This window comes from Halictus rubicundus, chromosome 7, assembly GCF_050948215.1.
Source record: "Halictus rubicundus isolate RS-2024b chromosome 7, iyHalRubi1_principal, whole genome shotgun sequence".
Taxonomy (NCBI): Eukaryota; Metazoa; Arthropoda; class Insecta; order Hymenoptera; family Halictidae; genus Halictus; species Halictus rubicundus.
Genome location: NC_135155.1, coordinates 5,366,347 through 5,392,906, shown reverse-complemented (window position 1 = coordinate 5,392,906; position 26,560 = coordinate 5,366,347). Strand labels below are relative to the sequence as shown.

Sequence of the window (26,560 nt, the reverse complement as noted above, 5' to 3'; positions counted from 1 at the left end):
GTAAAGTGCAGTATTGTCTCGTTTGTTTCTAAATAATTAGCAACGAGCTGGATTTAAAAATGCTCCAATTATTGTCTGAGAATATTCTCCCATCTCTGCTTACTCATATTCCTTACTGAGAATTTCGAGTACGCCAAATGGAGCAATGTAGATAGACTTTACAAGTGATTCATACCTATAGTCACGCAGGACTGTAATGCGAGTAAAAAATAAACTGGACCCGGCTTTTCAATGGGACCGTTGTTCGAGTGGTAAATATTTGGAGAAATGGTGGGCCATTCAGCAGCAAATTGCCGTATAATCGGAGCATAATAATTATACTTCCAAAAGTTTGCGTAGACATCAGGTATAGTTTAAATATGATCATATAAAACCAGGCACCGAACGATTAACTTAACGGGCAAATCAAACACTTAATAAACATAACAATCTCCCTAATTAGTCCCTAAATGATCGCAGACCCTTTTTAATTAGATTTTTACTTGCCAATTTTGCAGTAATAGAGACAATTAAATAGACATAAACAAAGGTAAATAAAGAGTTTTGGAGTGATGGGAGTTTTCCCTAATTGGAATTTTCATTGCAAATTTTAGAAAATAAAGTAGTAAAAGTTTTGTTGAATTAGAATTTTACTTGCCAATTTCGCAAAATTACAGAAGATTGCGACCGACTGTAATGCCATTATTAGGCTGAAAATCTTTTTGCAAAATAACTACTTCCCAAAACTTTTACAAAATAACTACTTTCGGAAAAGTAAAATATAGAGAAAAGTGTTCTATATTCTGAAATTCTTCGAATGTCTTCATAGTTTTGTGAGAAACGCATAAAATCCGCCGTCAAGTCATTATGAATCATTTATCATCGAGCATATACGGCGCGAACGTTTCGGAGCGTTTTAAATTCCATTCATGCACGGAGGTATTCCATTGTGATCGCAGCCGCAACCCTCCCCTTTCGTGCTGAACCGACCGCAAACAAACTTTACAATTAATGCCAATGATGTGTTTCAGAGAGCAGACACGGCCGAGTAAAAATAAATGTTCGCCCGTTGCTCCTACGAATTCCCAGAATATTATTCTCTATAGCAAAAAAGAGACGTTGTCTTGTCGGGGTTTAATTTTAGCCTTCTAGAGCTAAAGAAAAATTGTTCGCGGTGTCTGCGAACGAGCCTCCTACGAATTTCATGACCGTTGGCTGCCAAGACTCGCCAACCAAAATCGAGAACCAAATCGCCAACGAAAATCGAGAAACTTCAGCGCACTTCAAACAGTTTCTGCAATTTAATCTGAATTATTATACCTTATAGAGTTGTCTCATAAACTATTGGCAGGCTAAATTAACCAACTCTTGACAAATTAGCGACATTTACACACAATTCGAAGCATGGAGCCCCTACTTTCATGATCCGTCCAGTTGTTCGATTTAAAAAAACTATTTGAACACTCAAATTCTCGAGAAATTCTAAATTTTCGAACTACGACAACTTCGTTGAAAAAAAAACAACAGAATAATAAATTCACTCATTTTAAAAGTCGAAGCATTTACTATCGCGGACCACCATTTGTTTTTTTCTAGATTTCTAGATCTTCAAAATTCCAAACAAATATCATCTTTTCGCTTGTAATATTATCACGGCAAAATATTTTTTTATGAAATCACAGACGCAAAAGTCTAAATATTTTCAAATATTCAGACTACTTAGAATATTTAGAATATTTTCAAAAATAAATAGCAACCTTTACTATTTTTTTTCGCGGTTCCGAGCAAATGCAATTTTTCCAAAATTTTCACTTCACGTCATTTACTAAACTAAGCCCTGTAGCTTCACAGAAAAATTGAAGTTGTCTGATCCATTTGGAGATCCATTCGGTTATCGTCTGATTTAAAGTTCGCGTGATCGATTATGGGAGTCACAGTGTAATGAAGAGTATAAAGTATACGCTATGAAGTTTACAGTCTAGGGTACATAGTAAAGAGCATTCAAAGCGGACAAAATAGCACGCACAATGTAAAAACCATGGGAATAATTGACCCGATGAAGCGTGAATCAATTTGTTCGCGGGTCATAGTTAACAGTGAATCGCGAGCGCGCATGTGATTCATTCATTCCAGTACGCTACGATTTTTTATTGCAGTTTCCTGTGGTTGTAATCGTTACCTCCTATCGAGTTCCAAGCTCAAACGCGCCCGCGAGACAAAGAATCTTTTGATACGAGACGACAATTTCGCGTGGTATGAATCCTCGCAAAGAGGGCCTCGCCGTTATTAGTCGTATTATAAACATTCCCGTCCGAACACTTTTTGATTATCATAAGAAGTTTGCGAGGAGTCGGTTTTTGTTTTTTTGTGACGGTCTGCAATCGTTTTCGTAGCTTCTTCGAAGTCGAAACGTCAGACTCCGTGTCTCGAGTTATTAGCTGTCTTTCTGTATAGCGTATGGCCCTCTAACTATCTCCCTCTTATCTCGGATTTTTATCTTTCACCTATTTTTATCTATTTATCGCAGTAAACTGCAGTGAAACAGAGGAAGTTTTAAAACTCGGAAAATGGAACGGTTTCGACGATTCCATAGGAATTTTTGTATTTTTACTTTGAAATCTGTTGGGGTATACTGTCTTTTCCCGATATATGTCGAATATACCTGGCTGATAAAAGTCGCAGAATTGTCCCCACTACCGCGGGATATATCCCGTGAGAGGCCTCGAAGCTCTCGTCGAATTTGACGACTTCCGCCATTCTCAATGGCGCCAACTTAATACAATGAATTTAATACAAACGAACACTTTGACTTTGAATTTTAATATCAACAAGCGACGACCTACGGTAATAGATATCTAGTACGAATAAATATCGGAGATACTCGCACAGTCCTTATGCATATGTATGAAAGATACATTTACATTATGCATCTTGCTTCATGCAGGTCAACGCACAAGCAAAACCAGTGGGTGGTTCTGAATCGTTGCGATCGTAACCTTGTAGTGTGTTCCAATTTTTTAAACAATTGACTTACACCTTTTTGCACAGAATTGGAGTAATAAACAATTAAATTATTTTAGATCAAATGCGTCATAGGATACTACGCGAGTGTACACTTGTGTACCAGCAATAGTGATTGGCAATATTAAAGTTAAGATGTCTCCCAAAATAATAGTTTTTCTACATAAATAGTTTAATACATTTTTATTCCGAATATTGAGATGCATCGAATAGTATATAAAAAATTAGATGATTCCGTTAAAAAATAAAATAAAGGTGACCTTCGTGTGTCCTTCATTCGTACACTCAAAAAGAAAATAAGGGTCAAATAAGGGCAACTAAAAATAACGGTCACCCTTAAATCTAAGGGCAACGTAACAAAATTGAGTTCATATTTATTCACAGCCAGAAACACAATTTCAAGAGAAAATTTAATGTTTTTCAAAAGAAACAGATCTTCGTTTGTTGCATCAGCAGTTAGATAATGTTACACAACTCCACCATTTTGTAATTGTATGTAATAAAAAAAAAATGAAAATAAAACTCGGGAAGAATTTCTTTTTTACAGTATGTTTACAATGTGCGCAAATATGTTGTATTTACTCCATTTAATTAGGCTGACAGGGTTGCGTACCCCTCAAGCCGTTATTTTCGGAGCAGTTTCACATAAAACCGTCCAGCCGAGTTCCTGCGAGAGAACCGATCGTACAAATACGTTTCTGAGCCGCCATGCTCGTTAATCTCATTGATCAAGCAAGCCTGGTAGGTCTCTGAACCGCGTCTTCTCGGCTTTATCTGCCGTGTTTACCGTGTGCCAAGGAACGCGTCAATGCCCCGACGATGACGCGACGAATCTCTCTTCCGTTTGTGCAACCAGTTTCTTCGTCTTCCTCTTCTTCTTCTCCTTGTTCTTGTTCGTTTGCAGAAACATTGCGAGGATCTTCCGCGGAATCGTCGCCGGCTGATCGAAGAGAAATTGGAACTGGCTCGGCCAAGGGGAAACCGGCAAAAGGCGTGCAACAGTCGTGGGTTTTGGCCGAGATTGATGCGAGAGGGGCCAAGGATCGCGAGAAAGGAACCGGTGAGAGGAACCTGAAGAGAAAAAGGGAAGAGAGAAAGAGAGAGAGAGAGAGAGAGAGAGAGATATACGTAACAACAGGGACCAATTGCGGAGCTGCGCGATCGTGGAAACGCAAATGCGCTCGACATCCTTCGATCGTCCTCGAACCGTCTCGAGATCGCAGAATCATCGGTGAACATGGTTCAACAAGGTGCTGCGCTGCTGCAAACGCGTCACGTTGGACCGAAAATGTGCGAGGGTTTTCTTCCCACGACTGTGCAACTGTCCTACCGACCGCCGATTTGAAAAGTAGGTGACTATGTTGACGCGTTCTCAATTTATCTGCTGATCTTACACACCCCCCTCTAGGTTAACACGTTGAATACCGGTCATCGGCGACTGGCGCTGCGGAATCGCTTAACCCTTCTGTCTAGGCTGCGGATTTTGTGCATTTACAATGAAAATGAAAAGACATGAAAAGAATCTAAAGATATTGTTACATTTTCCACTTGAGTGTAGTCTTTTACAATTGGCACGAACCATTTTTAATTCGCTTAAAGATCCGCAATATACTTATGTCAATAACCAAAATTTCCTACGATGTTCTACGTTTTGTTATGTTTCCTACGAAGAACATAAAAATTTCCAATAATTTTGCCATTTGTCGACAGAAATATTGAAGTACCCGGTTATTGATATAGAGGTTAAGAAATCGGTTGTTCTTTTTTGTTAAAAGTATAGAAATTTAAAAATGCTTTTGCAAAGAATTTTTATACACCACTTGGTGAGGACACTCTCTGCATATTTTGTATGCATAAAATGGCGTCCTCTTTTAATAAGTTGGACGCCATTAAAGCCTTCCATAACCGCGGCTATCCAATTACTTAATAGTAACTGTGATTGTGATATTGTAATTCGCTAGATAATGGAGTAACGTAAATGTCACAGCGTGGAATACCGAAGAACTGTTATTAATAACAGTTACCTCTATTACGGATGAAATAAGTGATACGCGCGGCATTCAATTTAGTTTGAGCATTGCCTAATTACCGTCCTGTTTCTAATCTTTGCTATTTCGGTTTAGAGCTCGGGGCGTGCGGAATGAAATTCGGTTATTTCTAGACATCCCAGAAACCAGAAACTGTGACAATTTCATTTGATTAACGCCTTTGCCATTAACATAACAGTTTGGAGTTTCAACCATACATGTCGCCAGTCTTTGATGCGTCATGTTAAATGAGTTATAATTTAATGTTATAATGTTTTTAGAATATTGCACATTCGACGCACGCAAAAACCTGTTTTTTCAGACTCTTTACGCTAGGCTACCGCGTTAGGTTCTAAAATGAGTTTGCAATATAACCGTATCGCATTTTATTGTATTATGGCCGTAGATCGCGGAGGTTCGTGCCAACAGCGATGTACCATATTAGAGAGGAAAAAAAATTCCGGTTATCGACACAGGGAACGAGGTCAAGCCGAGTTGGCACGTTCCTGGAGATAACGATTTTCATTCCTTTGGTCGAGTTTGATTATCTTCCGGTATCCGGCATCTCCTAGCGGTGGCTTCCGTTTTTCTTTGACGTAGCTTCTATCTTTTTGTCAGCTTCATTTACATTTCATTGATCGTCACCGAGCCTGCACACGCCGATCGGTTTTTCTCTCTTTTACCTTTAGCCTTCGACTCGGTTCATTGGCTGGGGTTGTATCGTTTTTCCAGTTTACTGGCTCTAATGTTTCACGCCTGTCACATTAGGCCAATCAAGATCTTCGACGATCGTGAATCTTAACTTTTAATCTCCGACTCGATCGTACCTCCACTGGGTAGACGAAAGCATTCGCACGTATCCGTTAAGGAGAAATAATTTCACTGAAATCATCATTTATGCAATAATCGAGCGTGATTCCAGTTACGTGCTCCATCCTGTAGATTGAAAACTGTGTACAATTATAGTACATGTGATTTTTTAAAATTGCATACACTTAAAGATTTAATATCATTTAATGAATTATTTATATTATTTATAAAATTTGAAATTTTTTCTCGATTCTAATTTCACTGAATCATTACCTATATGAAGATTTGTAGTGAAATGTTAATTTTATGCTTTTCAGTAAAAAGCAGTAAAATTTTTCTTAACAGTAAAATTTGATGCCACAATTTCTCATTTTCGAATAATGTTAATTTTATGCTTTAATCGAAAATGAGAAATCCTGGCATCAAATTTTATTGTTGTATATTTTACAGTGAATTATAGCTCCTGATATGATTATTTCGGGCATGCCCTGAACGAAAAGCTGAACATAGTTATCAGTGGTTATCATTGACCGCCTGATTGTGAGCATGTTAATCTACGCTTTTCGAATAATGTAAGAAGAAGAGAAAAGTAAATGTATGAAAAGCTGTGATAGTAGTATACCGTTCAAACTTAAAAATTGCAATGAGGTAATTAATTCGCATTTTATAATGGATCTTTTGTTCATTGATTGTCAAAAATCGAGGTTGATTTGTTGTGGTTTCTTTTTCTTGAATAAGTTTCTTTAGTAGAGTATAGAATTGAGTATAGAATGAGTATATTATATTGAGTATAGACTATTCTTGAGTATAGAATTATTGAAATGTCTTATTAAATGCACTATTAAATTCTTCTTATGTACAGAATGTGGGAAATAGGGAAAAATGTAAAGTAGATATTACTACAAATATGACACATCGACTAAATGAGTAAACCTTGAATTTGCATTGCTAATGTGAAATTCAAGAGTAAACTTGTTAATAAAGTAGCTTGTACCTTATTAAGACGAACTACAACGTCTAGCAAACTATTATTTAGTTTCTAAAATAATGTTTCCCCTCGCAAATAGTTTTAACTTCGATCTCCAAATAATTTCTCTTCTATATAAATTAAAATAGTTTATTTTGTATCTGAAGATTCGAAGAAATGCCATTTTTTACACCTTACAACTGTTATTATATTTCTGTCACTCCTGTTATTTTTATAAAGTAACATCAAATTCTTATTTGCAGTTCTTATTTACTTATGTTAATAATGCAATATTCATACCCCCCATGCTTTATTTATTGGAGACATAAGCGATGTGTAAGAGGGCCTATCTTTTCACTATATTTTTCTTCTGAAACGTGACTCGCATTCGTGGGTCATAAAAGCATTTTCGGCCACTTTCGATGACGTGAGACGTGCGGCGAACGTTCTTGGAAAATTTCTAAATCTTGGACTTCCCTTTCCTCGAAAACCCCAACCAGGAAACTCTGTATACATATTGCATAGATGATATAAAAATCCGGTTCCTTCTTCTTTCCTTGACCTCGGCACGACCTCCAATTTAAAGAAGCACAACTTTCATACAAATTCTTTCCACTCTCTTCTCATCTATACTATAATAATACCATCCCCATCTATCTCTAAATCATGCAGTTGTAAAAGTTATAACACAACATGTCCGATAAACATGTTTCTGTTATTTACGACCTTGCATGACCTTGGAAGCGATTGCGTTACATATGAGTGAATACGTCTTGATCCACGCTCTCATATTACCTTAAAAGACACATAGCATTCTCATATAACCTTAAAAGACATATAATAAGAAACTGTAGGTCACCTTCGTTTCTCGAAAAATAATGTCAATACAAAAAGATTGACATGGGCTATGGAGTTGCCAGTAAGATACGCTGCAAGTTGTTCCTCTTCCATGATTTTCGACATACTGTTTCCGTTACATCCATTCTGTAGGATGTAACAGTTATCTGTAAGTTATTCACTGTTCATATTGTCGTCATTGGTGCAGGTCGGCGGATGGATGTGGCAACCGCTGGGAAGTCCGAACACGGAAGAAAACACGAGCTGGGAATCCGTCGTCATCGGCGTCGGCGACGTAGGAGCGCCGAGTTGACAGAAGTCGGCAGGTTCGCGAGAAGAAAGCGCGAGCGGAAGAAGGGTGGAACGTGCGATACCCTAGAGAAGAGGAAGAAGAGGAAGAAGAGGTGGTATCGTGCGTGTCAAAGGAGAGGGGGAGGGAAAAGCGTGCCTAAAGCGATACAACTGACGAAGTAATCCGTAAACTTCCCGACAAAGTTGTGTCAACGACGTTCCCATTCATCCTATTTTGTCTATCACTGCCATTGATGCTGCTATTAACCCCCGTGTGCCGCCTTCCCGTTCGCTTTACAGCAAACCGTACGGCACTGTCGTATAGTCAGTTTCAGCAGTTCCTCGTGCCGCGTGCCTCGTAAACAAGAAACAGGGAGAGAATAGTGTGCCTCATCGAATTAAGTCTCGACGCATATATATGTATATTATAAATATATATATATTTTCGTTCCCGCGATTTTTATTCTAGCTGTAAAACGTGTGTGCGTCTTTTTATACTGTGAACCTCGGTGTCTATCCTGATTCGGTAGTGTGCGCTCTCGGAGAAATATCGTGCGTTTTTTCGCGACACCCGTTGGCTGTCGGCCGCGCGGCTCGGCTCCGGTGACCGTTCGCTAGTGAATAGTGGTGCTCTTGTTCGCATCTCGTGCAAGTGAAAGTCAGTGAATCGAATTTTGCCACGACGAAAATATTGGTGGTCGCAAGATGATGCTATCGCAGACGGTGCTGATGGTGCTGTTCTCTGTGCTGGCTACGGGAGCACCGCGGTCCTCGACCATTTACGCGGACGACAAAGTGGTGAGTCAATCTGTTTAGGGTCTTTTCTTTTCTTTTTTACCGTTTTCGGAAATCCCAGACTAGGATAATTGACCGACGTTCCCCGTCACTCAGTACACTGCCGGACTCTATTTGTCCTAATCCTCCTTCCTTCGTTCTTATAACAAGAACTGATATTTTGAATAAATGGAAAAATGAAGATTTTGAAAAAATGGAGATTTCCGAGTGGGAGAACATGTTATGCTCTGATTTAAATATATAGAACGTGAAATGAAAAAGAAATTCTTAACATGTTCATCCACTGAGCTCTTCCATTTTCTCACTGAACTTGAAAATCAATTTTTACTATTAGATTGTTGCGAATATCCGATTTTTCATGCAAATCTTATGAAAGGGCATTCTACAACAGGCCCTGGGCCCTCAAACGCTTGTTTCCGCCACCGCGAGTTTGTAATTCGCGCCGTTGTGCAGAGCTATCTAGCGTGAGGCCCAAAATGTAAACTCGGTCTGACTAGACAATATGGCGCGATGTAACGCGGAACCTATTCCGAATAGATTTGTATATAATTAAACGCATTCTGTTAGATATACTCTAATAGCAATAATGTGAACGGATGGTTCGGATTAATATAGTCCCACTGTATGCGTATTTCGGTTTGTTCAAATTTTCGGACGCAATTTCGGGCGCGCCGATGACCAGACTGCAGATATTTACACAAAGTCGATACTTTGGAACAGTGATTTTCAAACTTTGCCAACTCACGGAACCCTTTAACCCTTTGCGGTCTTACTAGCTTCGGCCATTTCGTTGCAACTAGCCCGCATTTACTCGACCATGTTCGGACAGCATCATGCTGCAGTTGCGGCCAGCTTTACTACTGTATTTGAATAATTCTGGATCTAAAAAACAAATCTCTAGATTATAATATTATTTCTTGATTAAAAACACTTCATAACATTTGCATTCTGAAATCGGACATTCCATGTGCAACGACTTAATCGTTCAGCGTATTATACCCATCGCTTGAATTTAGGAAATATATAGGAATAATATTTAGGAATATTCTTATACTAATATTCTTATATCAATATTCTATTAATATTCTTATATTAAATATTGAATATTATTCTAATATTCTCAATATTTTTTACGAGCATTGAATAATATTCTCATAATGATATTCTATTAATATTCTTATATTAATATTCTTATATTAAATATTGAATATTATTCTAATAGTCTTCATATTTGTTACGAGTATAATAAGTATAATCTCCTATGAGTAGCAATAGCAAACACTCCTATTGGCATTAACTGGGATACACAAGTGCATATTGAATTTGATCTCGTTCGTAGACACGATCTAGAACTCCTCTTAGACTGCATGCATATACATAGGTACATGGTATGTACATACGATGTACATTCTCCAAAACAAATGATAGCATACCATGTATCACTATTCCTTTACTACTCGATAAACCACGTACCAACGTATGACGAAGCTTAAGCAGATCTTCACTAAATATCATGTCGCTTTTCTTACAATTGGTCACGTTTTACTCTTCTTTGTGCATCAGCGTCTACGTGATAGTCCTTAATTTGTCGGATGAGTAGAAAAATTACATACTATCTTACGATGATCCGTGCGTGACTTCGTACTGATTCTACAATCGGTAGTCTGCTTCAAGCTTGTACGGGCAGAAAAATGACGTGTCGTACGATGATCCGAGCGTGACTTTGAACATGAAAATTCTCACGGTCTCGTATAATAAAAACCATCTAATTTTTATAACTTCGAGAAACATTCCTGCTTCGACTTATAGATTTATTCTACCACTAAATAACTGTCCTACTATCCGGACAATCGTGTTTCACCGATTAGTTCGGATAATCGAGGTTCTACTTTTTCATAAATTAAACAATTATTACAAATAAAAAATAAAAAATTATTATCAAGAGCCAAGGGTAGTCACGTGACTTTTTCAGCCACTGACTTAAGATCCATCTTGGTCATGATCTGTGACTAAATTAGTCGCATTTTTTGCTCTGTATTATCGATATTATGAATTCTGACGCCAGAAACGTGCTTCAAATTTTTGACTTTATTTCGCAGAGAATCAAGACAAAATATAGCTCAATTTGTAGCCGGAGATATTTTCTAGCGCACGCTACTCTCGATTTCATCCAGAATACTCATTCAATGGCGTATAAATGCTTGGATTCCACGGCATGCACATCGTCAATTTTTCGCCTACTTCTAACGCTTATGTTACCAAATATCTGCATAATCCCGTAAGTTTATGACTAGCGCGCGCTAGATTGGACCTTCCTCTTTCGAACGAGCGCTTTCCCAGCAAAAAATATTCTCATATGAGGACGGAAAGTTGAGGCGTGTAACACCATTTTTCGCCTATTTTTGTCGGTAACGTGGTCACTCTACCTTATCGCGAATCTACGGAGTCTTGGCTCCTAATATTATGTGTTGTTGAAGACATATCTAATATTTCATTTGGAACGTTCAAAAAATAAATTGCTCAATATTTCAGAACGGTTTAGATCGAACGGTTTTGGACTAACTCGTTTACCATCTAAGAAAATAATTGGAGATATGGTTGTTAGTAATGGAACGCTGATCAATAATGTAAAGAGGTAGTCATTATCTGGAATATTGTGTGCTCAAGTTTGTCCGTTGCTCTCGCAAGCGTGGATTTAATATTGGGCGGTGTATTCCAGCATCTCACATACGAGAGCGACTCGAAGAGCGTAAACCTGGCATTATTTCATGCGTGTGTCACAAACAGAGCCGGTTTGCAGATGTGTGGCGGGATGACTAAGAACCACGGTCGATTTCGCGTGCAAAAGGCACGTATATTGACTGCGTGCTTTCAGACGTGGCGCCTGCGTCGTCACAACCCTCCTCCATGTGATACCATTCCGTTCTTTCCCTGAAAACAATCCTCACCGTAATCCGAACTTGTTAACCACCAAGCTTGAACTTTGACAGCTGGGTCGCACAGTGGGACAAATGCCCGATCCAGGTGGAGGACAAATCAGAAATCGGAATTCGGACAGCACGTCCGAATGTTTTTTTAAAACTTTAAACTCAATAAATATTTGAACGAAATAAAATGAAAAATTAAACGAAATAAAAAAAATTAAATAAAGGATTGTTTTGTTTACATACATGTTGACTATGACATTTGTGATCAAATTTGTAATAAATAACACACAATGAAATGTACATACAATTACATAATGATAAATTATAATGTAACTGTTACGTAATAAGTGAATATGTACAGTGGCTCCCATAAATGATCAAACACACTCGAAATCAGAATAATTTAAGGTCTTTATTTTGAGTATTTATACTTTATCTTTTTATGAAATTACACGTGGTACCATGTTCACAAGTTTTAATTGTTTGTATTTTACTATTTTCGCTGCAACAAAACACATTTTCTTTTTTGTACTAACTCTAGTTTCGTCCAAAAACTCACGTTTGATCCACTTTCAAAAAAGTTATTCTGACTTAGAAGGTGTGTGTGCAGTTTATCTTGATGACTAATTACTATGATCTGATTACTAAACACAGTGTAAATAATTAATAACTTCCGTTAACCGGAGGTAGATAAGAAGTTAGATGAAGCGTTTTTAAAGCGGATACCAAATGGACACAGGCGCCAACATTCTGGCTTTCCGGGAAAGTCGTAAAAAATTTTCAAAGAGAAGAAAAGGAGACACTTTATGATCTGTTCCGTGAAGCGGAAGGTCCTCTTTGTGACCCTGAAATAGCAGATTAGGATAAGTGCCACAAATATCTACCCGTTTGTCTTAAAATCGTTCGTACATTTTAAGAGACGCGTTTTCTCGTTCCTCTTTCTTCGTACGGTTTTTAGAAATTGTTAGCTCGATCTTTATGCACACACTCATTTTCATAAATTATTTAACCTGTAGAAGGCCGGAACTTTTCTATTGAAAACTTGAATTCCCTTTAAGAAAACGAATATACAGGCTGTCCCAAAGATTCCCGAGGTCATTCGAAATAACTTTTTCCTTTGTGAAAATGTTCCCCGCGGCTTCGTTCAGGAGTTATTACCGAAAAACACTTCCGGCACGGCCAATGACAACGCCATGCAATTTTGGCAAAGAAAAAAGTTACCAAATAGAAACTTGTTTCTTCCTTTATAATTCTTCTAAGTAGAAAATATTGTATCGATACTTCTAAATTTTTCTAATCTTTACAACATTCTATGTTTCATCTACTAATTTTTGTTATAAATACACAAAATCCGCAGTCTTCTTGTCACGAATAATAATGAAATTTGCTCATCAATTGGAAACGAAAAGAAATTATATTAAAACAAATATACATAAACATACAGAGCATACCAAAAAATATATTTTGATAAAAATATTCAATTGTTTAAAAAGGAAACCAAAAATGGAAAAGTAATCTTTTCACCTGTGAAACCATTTTAAACAAACTGTGAATTGTTTTGGCAAAGGAGCGTTTCGATTAAGTATTAAACAATTGATATAATTATCTGAAGCACCACTACTTTGACAGTACTTTATGCAAAATTATGTGGAAATTCCGCTCATTTAAGATGTAATGTAATGAAACTGAAGTGGCATTTAATTTGATACGAGTCACGCAGGACCGTTAATGTGGAATGGAACGCTGGATTTAAAGAGTAATAAATCATAACGATAAAAATCACAAAATGTAACTATATCCCGTTTATCTAGGGTCATGGAATAGTAACGATAAGGCAACCGCTGGCGTCAAGGGGTGAAACTTTCGTAAAAGCTTCCCTGACTACCTCTGTCCTTCTTTGATCAATGGTGCACTGGATCGTAGAAGACAATCTCTTATCTGAATTAATTAAAAGAAATGTTGTTCAAGTGATTCAACAACGATCGTCTGTTCTGTGACTTCCTGGCTCTCTGCTTACTTGATATTACTTGTGTATAATCAATACTCACAATATTAGTTATAACATTTTGACTATTCCATTACCCGTATACGAGTGACAAAATTACTTATCCATATTTAAAAATTAATTTTTCAAGGATAAATCGAATATACTAAAATGCGATTTGCGATATATAAGAATTTGTATCACGTATACATAGAAAATAAAAATTAACTTTGTTCGTGTCATTATTAACCCTTAAGTAAACTATTAGGGCCCTTGCTGGCCTCCTCAAATTTATGATAATAATTATTTAACGTGGAACTATTAATAATGTAATTATTTTATCTATTTTAACTATTTAACGATTATCATTATTAATAATAGTTCGATTTTCTAGGACAGCGAATGGCGACAGAAATTCTTATTTCATTAGCAGGCAGCAATTCATCATTTGGACGCATGCGATGATTCGCGTATAAGCTGCTAATAAATCTCCTAACACCCACACAAAGTGCGGATATTCAATCATTTGTGACTCATATTGTAGTTTTGATTATAAATCTACAGTTTAAAACGTTTCAGTATGGTCATTTAACACTAGTTACAACGATTAATTGTAGGCAACGTTATCACATCGAAAATATACTTATGATTGATAATATGTAGAAAATATCATGTCTAATGAATATAAAATGTTTAAAGAATTTTTATTCGTACATGATGTACTCAAAATCGTATTGCAGCCCAAAAGTTTTACTTAAAAAATAAGTATTTTAGAAAACATGGAATGAAATTTACATTTCACTTCGCACTTCTTTTTCGAGAAAATCATGTTTGCATATTTGTGGATTTTACATGCACTGTGGATAATAAATTGTAAGTTTTGATTGCATAAGAATGGTGTAGTAAATTAACAATTGTAGTACATATGAGAATGGTTGGAAACTAGAATGCAGTTTTGATATACCAGATTCTTTTTTAGAAAAAATTGAGTTCGAACAAGTTCTACTAGGATTTAATTGTAAAGGCAAGTGTGCTTGACAAATTTTTAATTAGATTTCCTCAAAAACGAGGTTTCAAACAAGAAAATTTTGTTCCAGAGGTTTTGCTTATTTCCGCATCTAGAACAACCTTCTGCACATTATATCGACCGGTTTCGATTAAAAGTTAACCGAATGCCTGTGGACTCGACAAATATTCAAACCCCAGAAAAAATTCCATTTTATTTTCTTGACTTATTTCTCCATGTGAAAGAATTCTATTGTTTCCGGTCGCAGAAGATTTTAAATGCGCCACACTCCGCTAAATTGTATTTGAAATATTTCATAGAAACGACTGAGCCTCTCACAAGTTTTAATTAACCGTGATTAAACTGAATTTTCGAGTTTTCTTATGTTTGTTTGCCAAACTGCTTGATCGATGCCTAACTTTCTCCATTAAAAATAAACTTTTCTTATAACTGGACTGAACACCATTGAAAGACAAACATTGTAACAAGTTTTAAAAACAAATGTGAATTAAAGCAACAAATACTATAACATTGCAAGAAACCGTATTAATTATTTGTAAGAGTGAAACTATTTCTAGTTTATCAACCTGTCGCGTGTACATACAAGTTTTCATTACTTAGGGCGTTCCCTTGTGGAGATAATTAACCTAATGAAGGCAAACAATTTAAAACATTGTCGTGTCTCATATAATTTTTAATGAGTAATAGTACTTACAAAAGTCTGAAAAAATTCATATTAGTACCTACTTTCGAACGTCCTAAATTGAGAATAATTTGTTGAAATATTTTATATTGTACGAAACGAAATACGTAAATTTTATAAACATTTTCAAAATTACCCTGACACACGCATGGCCCCCTTTCACAATTCAAGGGTTAAAAAATAAATAAATGTGTAAATAAATAACTGTTCTGATATCACACCTTTCGCATTATAATTTCTCATTTTTTGTTTCTCGCAGTAGTAAAATTAGTATTACGCTACAATATAAAGATCTTAGAGTATCACGACCGGGCGAATTTATTACGTACAAATTATGATAACATTAGATTTATGAGGTGCCCTATCGTTTTATCGCGGGCTGTATTTTTCAGCTTCACTCGCCTCGAACAAACGAGGGCTTTTCTGAGCATAACTGCACGGTTCGTGGGACGGATATAGCAATCCTCATAAAAACAGTGGCGTGCCAAACAGTAGCGCTTTTGGGTATCCAGGTGTCTTAATTCAGAAGCGACGACTCTGTCTTGACCCTTTTTTGGCCACTTAAGTAAGAGCGCTTCAGGTAGATGGCCAACACAGGTAGGCGGCTTAATTGAGGTGCCGGCAACAAAGTTCGCGTTTGAGTAGCCTCCGCAAACAATTTAGCTAGGACGCATTCATGCGAAAGGTATCGTTTACGGAAGTATAAAGAGAGAACAAAGAAGGTCGCCGCCTTTGTGCCACCCGCAATAAATATTTTTGTAACCGCTGGATTAACACATATACAGATGAGAATTAAAATTAAACTTCAACATAAATTGAAAATTATAAATATTATTATTTTTTTTTTTATATAAATTGAAAATTTTGGTGTTGCATAAAAATCCGCATACTACTTACAAAATTTTGGGTTGTGGATTAAGAGAAAAATAAAACTGTACATAAAGCCAATAATCTTAATGTTATTCGCATGACGGAAAAGTGCCAGCAAAAATTATTATGTATGAATTCAATAATCAAACGGCCACCGAAAATTCATTCAATGTCGTCACCGTCTGCTTTTATAAATCGTTCCTTTTCTGGATCGAAGGATAAATTACTGCTTATGTAAATGTTCTCGAATAATTGAATGACAATAGTTCCATTTGCTTATAAATAACCACCTTAAGCGTAAGATTAAACACTGTGAGCAGCTATCTGATTGACGAAATTCAACAATTCCTATATTATATAAATTATAGTTCCTCCGCTGAACTATGCAGAAACAGAGTTCATCTTTAGATGAAACTTTGTGCATGTATACAACTTACTTGGATCTACAAGAGGTACCTTTTAAATTTTCATTACAGACACGGATGAAAAATTTAAAAATCGTGACCTCTACTTTTTTCTCCGCAATTACGACCAATAGCAATTTTTGAAAAAAATTTATCTATGCATTACTTAGTAAATTAATCCTTCTAACATCTACAAAAAATTCAAGCCGCTTGCTTTTAAAAAAGTAGTTTCAGCAGTTTTCTTTTAAAGGTGTGCGAATACTTTGTACACCGACTGTATTAAATATTAATGAATCGAATTATACAACAATTTTCGATTTCTAGAATAATTTTTTTGTTACTTTCGTCTCAGTTTTCGTACTTGTCGACCACCGTGCATCGGTGCATCGGTGCACCGTTGCGACGTGTTGCCGCGTTATAGTTAACGGCCGATAGTGTGAAACAGCCTTAATAGGTGTCGCGAACCTTGGTACACGCCAGGAGAGAGTGTGGGTTTTATCAGGCGGGGCCTTCGGCCTTACTACGAAATCATTAAGCCAGGCATTTATATGCAATCGAGGTCGTTAACTGCAGGAAGCGCCGGCGCGTACACAGAATACTCCGACTGTGTGTCAAGATGTGACACACGCTCCCGTGCCCTCTGTAAACGTGCGTGGTCAATACGCGCAACACGCATGTCAAGCGTATTGTCGCGGAGGATCATATTCGCCCAGTTGAATGCCATCGGTGCTCTCTGTCGAAATCTAATGCCACGTCCACACTGAACCACCGACTACCAACTTACGTTTCGTGGCTGCCCATTCAGCAGTACAGTGAATTCTCGATATATGTCAACAATTCTTATGTTTAAGTCTTATGTTTACACTCCATGGCGTTCGAGACCTCTCGAGCCTCGGCGCACCTCACGGAGTATACTCCGCTGTAGTGGAGATAATTCCGCGACATTTATCATCTAGGCCTTGGCGACATATATAGAGAAATCACTATAAACGTTTCCAACAAGAGGGCGATGACTCTTTCAATATTGGACCATACGAATTGGTTTACTATATCGCGCGAAAAGAATATTGAAAAAATTGCAAATGGTCGGAATTGTATAGAAAATACTAAAAGTTGTCGTTTACAACTTTCTTACGAGGGCCCGTATTAAGAATTTTAAAAAATGCGAGCCGCGTCACGTGACCGGACTGTGGCGGAAACGTGGGGGAGTAGCACGGTAGACGGAGAAATTAGTGTGGGGGAACAAGTCTTGATCTGGCGACTCTGGCATCACCTTCATTTTGAACACACTTCAGGAATTTTCAAGTCGTATTTTTGCTGAACAAGAACCGTTGTTACTTAATTTATATAATTCCACGCGGTAATTTCTTTAGTAAAAAAGAACAAGGCCCAACTTTAGCATTTAGGGAACAAGGAGTGGGAATACGTGAAATCGGATGGAAACTCGGGCGTTCCCATAAAGTTGTACACTGATTTTTCTATACATGTCGCCAAGGCCTGGATGATAAATGTCGCGGAATTATCCCCACTACCGTGGGGTATACCCCGTGAGGGGCCGCGAAGCTCGAGAGGCCTCAGACAAGATCCGTGTTGTTGACATGTATCGAGCATTCATTGTATTAATATTACTAGAACTTAAATATCCGAAGGAAATGATAATACTGAAATATTTAGGTAAATAACGACAGCTATTCTCATTTACGTGGCGTACACATATTACAAAAGATGGCGATTTCAGATTATCTTGTTCGAGATATTTTCGGCGTGTCTCCTGGACGATACATGACGCTGGCAAGACCCGTGTTGTTGACATATATAGAATGTTCACTGTATCGAATTTTTTAATCCATACTGGTGGGACCTCTAAAAAGGATCAACATTTTTGCAAACGTAATTACGGTGAAGGAACACTTATGGTGTAGGGTTGCATTTTGCTCCGATAGCAAACTTGAATTAGCTTTGCCTTCTTGCAGAAGAAATAGTTCGGAGTGCATTGAAATACTAAACAATCATTTGTTATCCTTTATTCGTGCAAGAAATCACATTTCAGGTATCAACGGGAACACAGATTGTCGAATATTTTCCAGACCCACTCTATGTGAACAGTACAAGCACCAATCGCATATTTTTGTTATCTACGGTCGGCTACGTCTATTGCAATTGATTGGGTGAAAAGGAGGGACTCGAGAGCTATGGAAAAAGGCGCGAGTCGCGGTCATTAGCGCTAGCTCGTAGACAACAAAAGGTTGCGGCAATTTGTGCGCGCGTGCGGCTCTCAGACACACATATCCGAATGGAATGTATGGTTATGCGTATGCAGCTCGTCTAGACGCTAATCAAGAAAGAGCACGTGTGTGTCGTCGACTCATTTCGCTCAGCCTTCTTTGACATACGTCGAAAAAGAGGTTCGAGAGCGGATGGCAAGAAATGGCCGGCGACATTTAGGTCAGCGGTTCTTAGTTTGGAAACGATTGGTTTCTCACGCGTGGTTTGTCAGTTTATGCTGGATCGATGAATTTACAATATTGAATGTTAGTGTACGTGTGTTAGAGGAATATCAAGCGATCGAACAAATTGAACAATTTACTGGATAGAATATCTTTCACTTGCATTTTCATTAATAAATATTGTGCTTTCTGCATGTAACGAGGTTGTCGCTTTTTCACAAAGCACTACAGTGAATTCACGATATATGTCAACAACACGGGTCTTGCCAGCGACGTGTATCGTCCAGGAGGCATACCCGACCCGTGTTATGTTTACACTCCCCGACGTCCGAGGCCTCTCGAGCTTCGCGGCCCCTTACGGGGTATACAGTAGTGGGGATAATTTCGCGACATTTATCATCCAGGCCTTGGCGACATATATAGAGACATCACTGTACTATAGAAAAAGAAAGCGAATTTAAGCTACTCAGGAAGTTGAATGAACTACAATTTTCATTATGGGTCCCCACAGACCCAATCCGTGCACCGTGGTTTGGTTGATCATAATCAATGAATTATAAAATTGCTGACTATAAGTAGTTTTTATTTAATTGCAGCTACCTGTATTTGCAACGAGTCACAACTAAATCATTAAAATAACATGTATTTGCAATCGGACAAATTTATATCACCTACAATCAAATAGTGTGATAGATTACAATCGAATTGCATGATCCAATAGTATGAATACATTCTCGTTTATCATTGTGCTCGTTCGGAGTACAAAGCGTAAAACTCAGAATTCGAACTGACGTGTGAATGTTTTTGTAGTCGATTGTATGTACGAATAAAATTAGCTAAAAGCTAAATAAACTGTACGCATCTGTTTACACATTGTACCTGATGTTCGTTCCGGGAATAAGGGCGATTTGGTTGTCAGGTAATTGCGGCGAATTAGCGATCAGACTGCAACTAATGGAACAAAGTTCTCTCGTAATTACAGTCAACCCTGCTTGATATAATTTCCTCCGGAGAATGTAATTCGTTCAGTTTAGGCGATGCTTTCGCACCTCTACAAACTTGCTAGATTGTTCCACGTGCTTTGAATCTACATTCTACCGCCCTAAATACTGCACTATTTTTTACTAGATCCCGAAGCATCCTTGGCTCCTTTATAGTTGTGTAACATTTTTTTGTCTGGCCCAGTTCTTCAGATAAAAAAATTAAAAATCGAGACCTTTACTTTTTCCTTCGCAATTTCGGCCAACGGTGATTTTTAATTAATTTTTTGATACAATACATAGTGAAGTGATCCTTTGAACATCTCAAGCTATTTGATTCAATTTTGAAAAGTTATTAGTTTTTAAGAGCCAAGACTTTGTAGATTCGCGATAAGGTAGAGTGACCACGTTACCGACAAAAATAGGCGAAAAATGGTTTTGCGTGCCTCAACTTTTCGTCCTCATATGAGAATATTTTCCGCCCTGAAAGGGCTCATTCGAAAGAGGAAGGTTTAATCCAACGCACGCTGGTCATCAGCTGACGAGATTACGCAGATATTTGGTAACATAAGCGTTAGAAGTAGGCGAAAAATTGACGATGTTCATGCCGTGGAATCCAAGCATTTTTACGCCATTGGATGAGTTTTCTGGATGAAATGGAGAGTAGCGCGCGCTAGAAAATATCTCCGGCTACAAATTGAGCTATATTTTGTCTCGATTCTCTGCGAAATAAAGCCAGAAACTTGAAGCACGTTTCTGGCGTCAGAATTCATGATATCGATAATACGGAGCAAACAATGCGACTAGTTTAGTCACAGACTTAGGATCAAGACGAATCTTAAGTCAGTGGCTGAAGGCTGTGAACTCTGCAAAAGTCGCGTGACTACCCTTGGTCCTTAAGTGGTGTCCACTTAACTTTGCCCCCGACTGTATGTAATGAAAGAATATTTGGATCGATCCGCTATTAACGAAAATAATAGAAATGGCCACGTTAGGTGGTCCACCCTGTATAAGATCAAGATGCAGCTGATGGCGAACAGCAAGGCAAAGAATAGTCTCGGATCTCTCTACATATTCGATCCGTGCGAAACGACTGGCCTGACGTAATTAGTAACACATGTGGCGCTCGTGGAACTCCATCCATCGATATACTGTGCCAATCGGGGGAAACTTTGCCAGCGTGTAACGCGACGGAATTTCAGAAACCTTTAAGCGGTTGAAGCACTTCCTGCACAACACGCGCAGATTCTTACTAAATTAAATCGAGGAGAGTAATACAGATTCTTCCTTAAAATATTATCAAACGTTAAATTACATTAAAAAGTTTATCGACAAGTCTTACCATTGACTGTTATTACTTGTACATTATTATCATTGATAAAGTAATATTGTAAATAATAATATTGATGCTAATAATATATGAGAATTAGACTGCGGATTTTGTGCATTTGTCACAAAAATGAGTAGGTCTAATTTAAAACAGTAATAACATTAGAAGAATTTAAAAATACTGTTATATTATTTCCAACCTGTTAAACGTATTAAGAAAGAAAATAAATTTCTATATCACCTCAGCTTGTTGCAATTCTGGTAGGATATTTTTATTTTGCATAAACATTCACAGTCTAATGATAATATATTAATAATATATGTAAATATATGACTAATGTTAATAATATTGTAATATTGATATCAGTTATTGTATATTATTGACATTTAATTTTACAAATCAAATGCGAACATACATCTTCGTTCAAAACAGTTTTATTCTTAATTATTCATTGCATCAAAGTGTCTTGCAAATTCGTAAAGTTAAAGTATCTGTTATATTACAATAAATATAGATTGCTTTAACAGTAAATTTTAGTCGGTACAAAATATGAAAGTAATTCAAGTGTTCCAACGAGTTTGCCAATTAATGTGCAAGACAGGGCAACTTATGCAGCGTTCGTGAACTGGGTTTTAATTGATTATTTAGCTAACTATTCGAGCGAATATTTGTTTAAAAGTACCTACACCGCCTGATTGTTGAAGCAACGAACTGCTTTACAAGTGCTTTCAACCGAAAGAAAGTTCGTTTATTGTAATTTCAACAGACCCTGTAGTTCTGTCTGGATTTAACCTCCCGAAATGATGATGGTAATTACTAACGGTAATTACTCTTGCAGTCAGCCCTCGAAGAAAAAGGTATCGAGCTTTCACAGTACAGCTGTTCCCATCCTACGTCTCAATTAACAACGAAGTCTCACATTATGGTCAATCTAAAAACTATTAGGAGCTGGTTGAGGCCGTTTCAGCTGTTAATCATGTCAACTTTAATATTGTTGTTAGCCCTTAAAGAATTGCATTGAAATGTGATAAGATGCACGGTGAATTGTGCAAAAATATTTAACGGCTCATAACAGTTTTTATTAATATTCAAACATACTTTACTCGTGCTGTCCTACACGATCTATGTCACAGCACGGACCCGAGGATTGGGCTTAGATCAAGACTATACTGTACACTGAATACAAAATAAAATAAAATCGAAATTAGAACACCTGAAATCTGTACAAAATGTAAATTATAAATTGGTATTTTATTTAGTATTTTTCTCTAGGGAATGTCACTTCAGAATACATGAAATGACTATTAAATTGTTATCGGGAATTAAACATTAGCCTGATTCATGAAGATTAATTAAATGTGCTCGTACCCAGAGCGATTTCAAGTAAAAACGTTAACGTATTTAATTATATATTTAATTAACTTTTACAAATTTCACAAATATAAATAAATAAACCGATTTGTAAACCATCATTAGATTTCAGATTTCTTGTCAGATATTAAGAATTTATTGCGTATTTTCATTTTGTAAATTGATGATCATATTTATTTAAATAAACGGAGCTGAACAGCCATCCAGAAAGTTTCGAACGTAATAACGGGCCAATTAGTCAGTGGCATCGTCCTGAGCAAATGCATTCTCATTCATTGCTCACAGTTCAAGTGAGTTGACCCTTTGTTCACGGTCCTATTAGTTTCTCCGAAGTGGCTTGTTACATTTCCAGGACGTGCGTCCTCTTGAATAATTCTCCTTTGCGGGTGAAGACGTCAACATTTCGCTGCAGCTTCTGTTTAATATCTTCCCCATTTTTTCTATCGCAGTTGCGTTTGCATCGTGGCCAAGTAAACGCGCGGCTTGAATTTTCCGCGACAGTCACCGTTCACAAGAAACAGCATACGTGAATATCAGGTTCACTCGTAAATTTTCACTTGCGGGGAAAAAGCAATAATTCTTCATATAAACGCGCAACCTATTATGAAACAACCACTACAAAAATGGGAAATATTCGTTGCCAACAATTCAATTGTTTCAGGAGGAAAATAAATAATAAAAGGACGATCACATTTTTAATATCGGAGCATACGACTTGATTTTTTTTTTGTTGAGAAATTAGTACAATTAGTTTACTACGCGACGTGAGAAAAAATGATGAAGAGATTGCAATTGGTCGGAATTGCAGAAAAAATACTAAAAGTTGTTGTTCACAACCTTTTTCATGTGGGCTCTATATTGAAAATTTAGAAAATATATCTTGCAGATCTGTATCAATTAACGCATATTCTGAAAATTTCATCAAAATAACAACGTTAATCAACGTTCACAGACTTTTGTAACTGACAGTGCCTACTTCTAAATTGAACATGAATCAATAAATGAATTTAATGATTCCTCACAAAATAACTTCCGACTAAATTCGAAAAAGTTGTACGTTTCTAAAGTAGTAATCGATGAAAAATGGTATCATTGTTTAAGCAATACAAAAGTCACTGATTTAAAATTTGATATTTCGTATTACAGGACCTATTGTTTTGCCATTCCGATTTCAAAAGGTTTTCTGATCCAACTGGAAGTTTTAGCATTTAAAAAAAAACGACAAACTGCAGCTATTCCGCGAACTTCCGGTGGTAGAATTTTTCGTTCGATGATTTTCGAGGAAAAAATACGTTCCCGGTCGCGAATTCAGCGCGCAGAAACGTTATGTCCGGTCGCCAATGGAGAAAACGTATTTCTATGGAGATCAGCAGTCAGGCTTGCAATGTAAAACTGACTCGGCCATCGTTGCTGGAACTGAACGAGGTCTGAACTTTTCCGCGGCACGGCGGGACGTTATCATTCGGCTTGAAAAATTGCGTCGTACCGCTGCATGGAAATTCTCCGAGGACCGTGTCCAATAGTTTTGCTACAGCAATTTTCCGCATCTCCATCGCTCGATCGAGATACTGAGGATCGTTTCGGCGACTTTGCGAACTATAACGTCTTTACTCATTCCTCTTCAGCTCGAAGTTCTTCAATTTTACGTACCCTTTTTGTCAATGCAACGTGAACACACACACACACACACACACACACACACACACACACAATCTACACACCCTCTCTAACGATCGCGACACATGAATCCTTTTAGACCCCCGCTAATTCCCAGCAGAAATGATGCCCTGTTTGTTCCGTATTGACATTATTCTCTTCCACCCCGGATGATTAACGTGCAACTAGGGTGTGTGTGTGTTTTTTTGGGTGCTCAATGACGTCATCTTCCGGCCGCCCTCCATGGCGCCACTAATACACTCGTTCGAGACGCGATTGCATCGGAAGGTCGGGGGCATTGACATTTAAGGGATACAGGGATCAACGGAACAGAGGGTGTTCCTGAAACGAGTTCCTCACTCAATAACCGTGTGTAATTCAGGGCTCCAAAGAGTCCTGGAACTTATTAATAAGCTTTATTGGAGTTTTTTGCTTATGGAACTTGTTTAGAGAAATTGTTGAATAAAAGTGGGAATGATTGTAAGCATCGTCGATTGTGTGGTTGTCGAAACGGTTCGCCGTCCGAGGGATCAAAGAAAATTATCGAGCTTCTTTTAGATACAGCTCATCCATTAAATGTCTCATCCGACTATTTTCGACGCTACAGTTTATTTTGAATCCTCGCCGGTTAATCAATGTGGCCAGGTTTTATGTGTAGACATTTGATTAATCCATCTAAATATGCCAAAGTTATAAGTAGACCGCTGATTTCTGTGAAAAATAAAAATATTGTTCCTCAATTATAACAATTGGGAATTAAATAAAAAGGTATTATCTACCTTAATAATTTGAATAGGTTGGAAATAATGTGACAGTATGTTTAGAATCTTTCAACGTTTTTACTGTTTCATGTTTCACTTATTTTTGTCATAAGAGCACATAATTCACATTCTAATTATAAGAAAACACTTTACAAATTAAAATACTTATTGTGACTGTGGATTTTTGTGGAAAATAATAATTATCTGCATTAATTACAAGATACAAGAGCTGCATAAATATTCATTTCTTTTCCTAATAATTTTGATCAGTTGAAAATAATAAGTATTTTATAAGTATAAGTATAATAAGTATTCTTAAATTCTTTAAATGTTATTACTATCTTGAATTCGGTCTACACGTTTTTCCCATAAATGCATATAATCCGCAGTCTAATTGCAACAAACTACAATAAATATTAAAAACCGGAAAATTGGAACTTTTGTTTCTTAAAATCATCTTTTCCCATCATTATTAACTGCTCAAAAGAACGTTTATATTTTTTATTAACAAACGGTTCATATAAAAGAATAATTATCTATGTCAATATACATTTGCTTGCTCTTCCATAATAATTATATCATACACAGTATTACATAAATATTGAATATCCAAATAATATTATTTCCTAACAAACCTATTTTGAGAATATTGAAATTACATTTTGTGTCAATGAAGAAAAAGTTTATAATGTTTAACTAAATATTTGTAATAATGAATTTCTCTGGCCAGTTAAGTTATTTCGAACTTTTGCGCTCGGAGAGAAATATCATTCTCGTTTTACAGTTTCGCTACGTCAAGTGGGTTATAGATTATCAACTGGCTGCAATTAGAGCATCAGCCTCGTCGCATGCGGGCGATACTGATGAGCCTCGTTTATGCGTCTTCTCAGCGGGCAACTTATTTTCCGGAGATGCGTACAATTACTGATTATGCCGCTCGATTGTTGCTTCTGAATTGCGACTAAACACTCGTATAAAATATCTTGAACAAAATATTATTTACCTAAATATTTCAGTATTATCATTTCCTTCAGATATTTAAGTTCTATTATATAATATATTTCATATATTCTATTATATAATGTATTTTATATTTAAGTAATATTAATACAGTGAATACTTGATATATGTCAACAAGACGGGTCTCGCCAGCGTCATGTATCGTCCAGGAGACGTACTCGACCTGTGTTATGTTTACACTTCTCGTGGTCCGAGGCACCTCACGGGATATACCCCGTGGCAGTGGGGATAACTCCGCGCCGTTTATCATCCAGGCCTTGGCGACATATATAGAGAAGTCACTGTACATACGTCGTTTGACTCATACTGTCGATCTCGCGTCTAATTCTGTATGAAGTTGGTTTACTGTGAAATTGATCTAAATGTGATGGTCC

General features: G+C 37.1%; 1 protein-coding gene and 1 long non-coding RNA gene across 2 annotated transcripts in view; one reads left to right on the top strand and one right to left on the bottom strand.

The window, feature by feature from the left end:
- The window catches only part of Mmp2 (Matrix metalloproteinase 2), a 179,888-nt gene that overhangs the window by 1,760 nt on the left and 151,568 nt on the right, over nucleotides 1–26,560 (top strand). Inside the window, exons 2-3 of the mRNA XM_076790608.1 lie at nucleotides 3,905–4,348; nucleotides 7,850–8,730. Of these exons, the coding sequence (XP_076646723.1) occupies nucleotides 8,638–8,730 (93 nt within the window). The 5' untranslated portion in view covers nucleotides 3,905–4,348; nucleotides 7,850–8,637. The remainder of the gene's footprint in view (nucleotides 1–3,904; nucleotides 4,349–7,849; nucleotides 8,731–26,560) is intronic.
- The window catches only part of LOC143355632 (uncharacterized), a 155,069-nt gene that overhangs the window by 42,005 nt on the left and 86,504 nt on the right, over nucleotides 1–26,560 (bottom strand). The gene's annotated exons all lie outside the window — the stretch shown is intronic.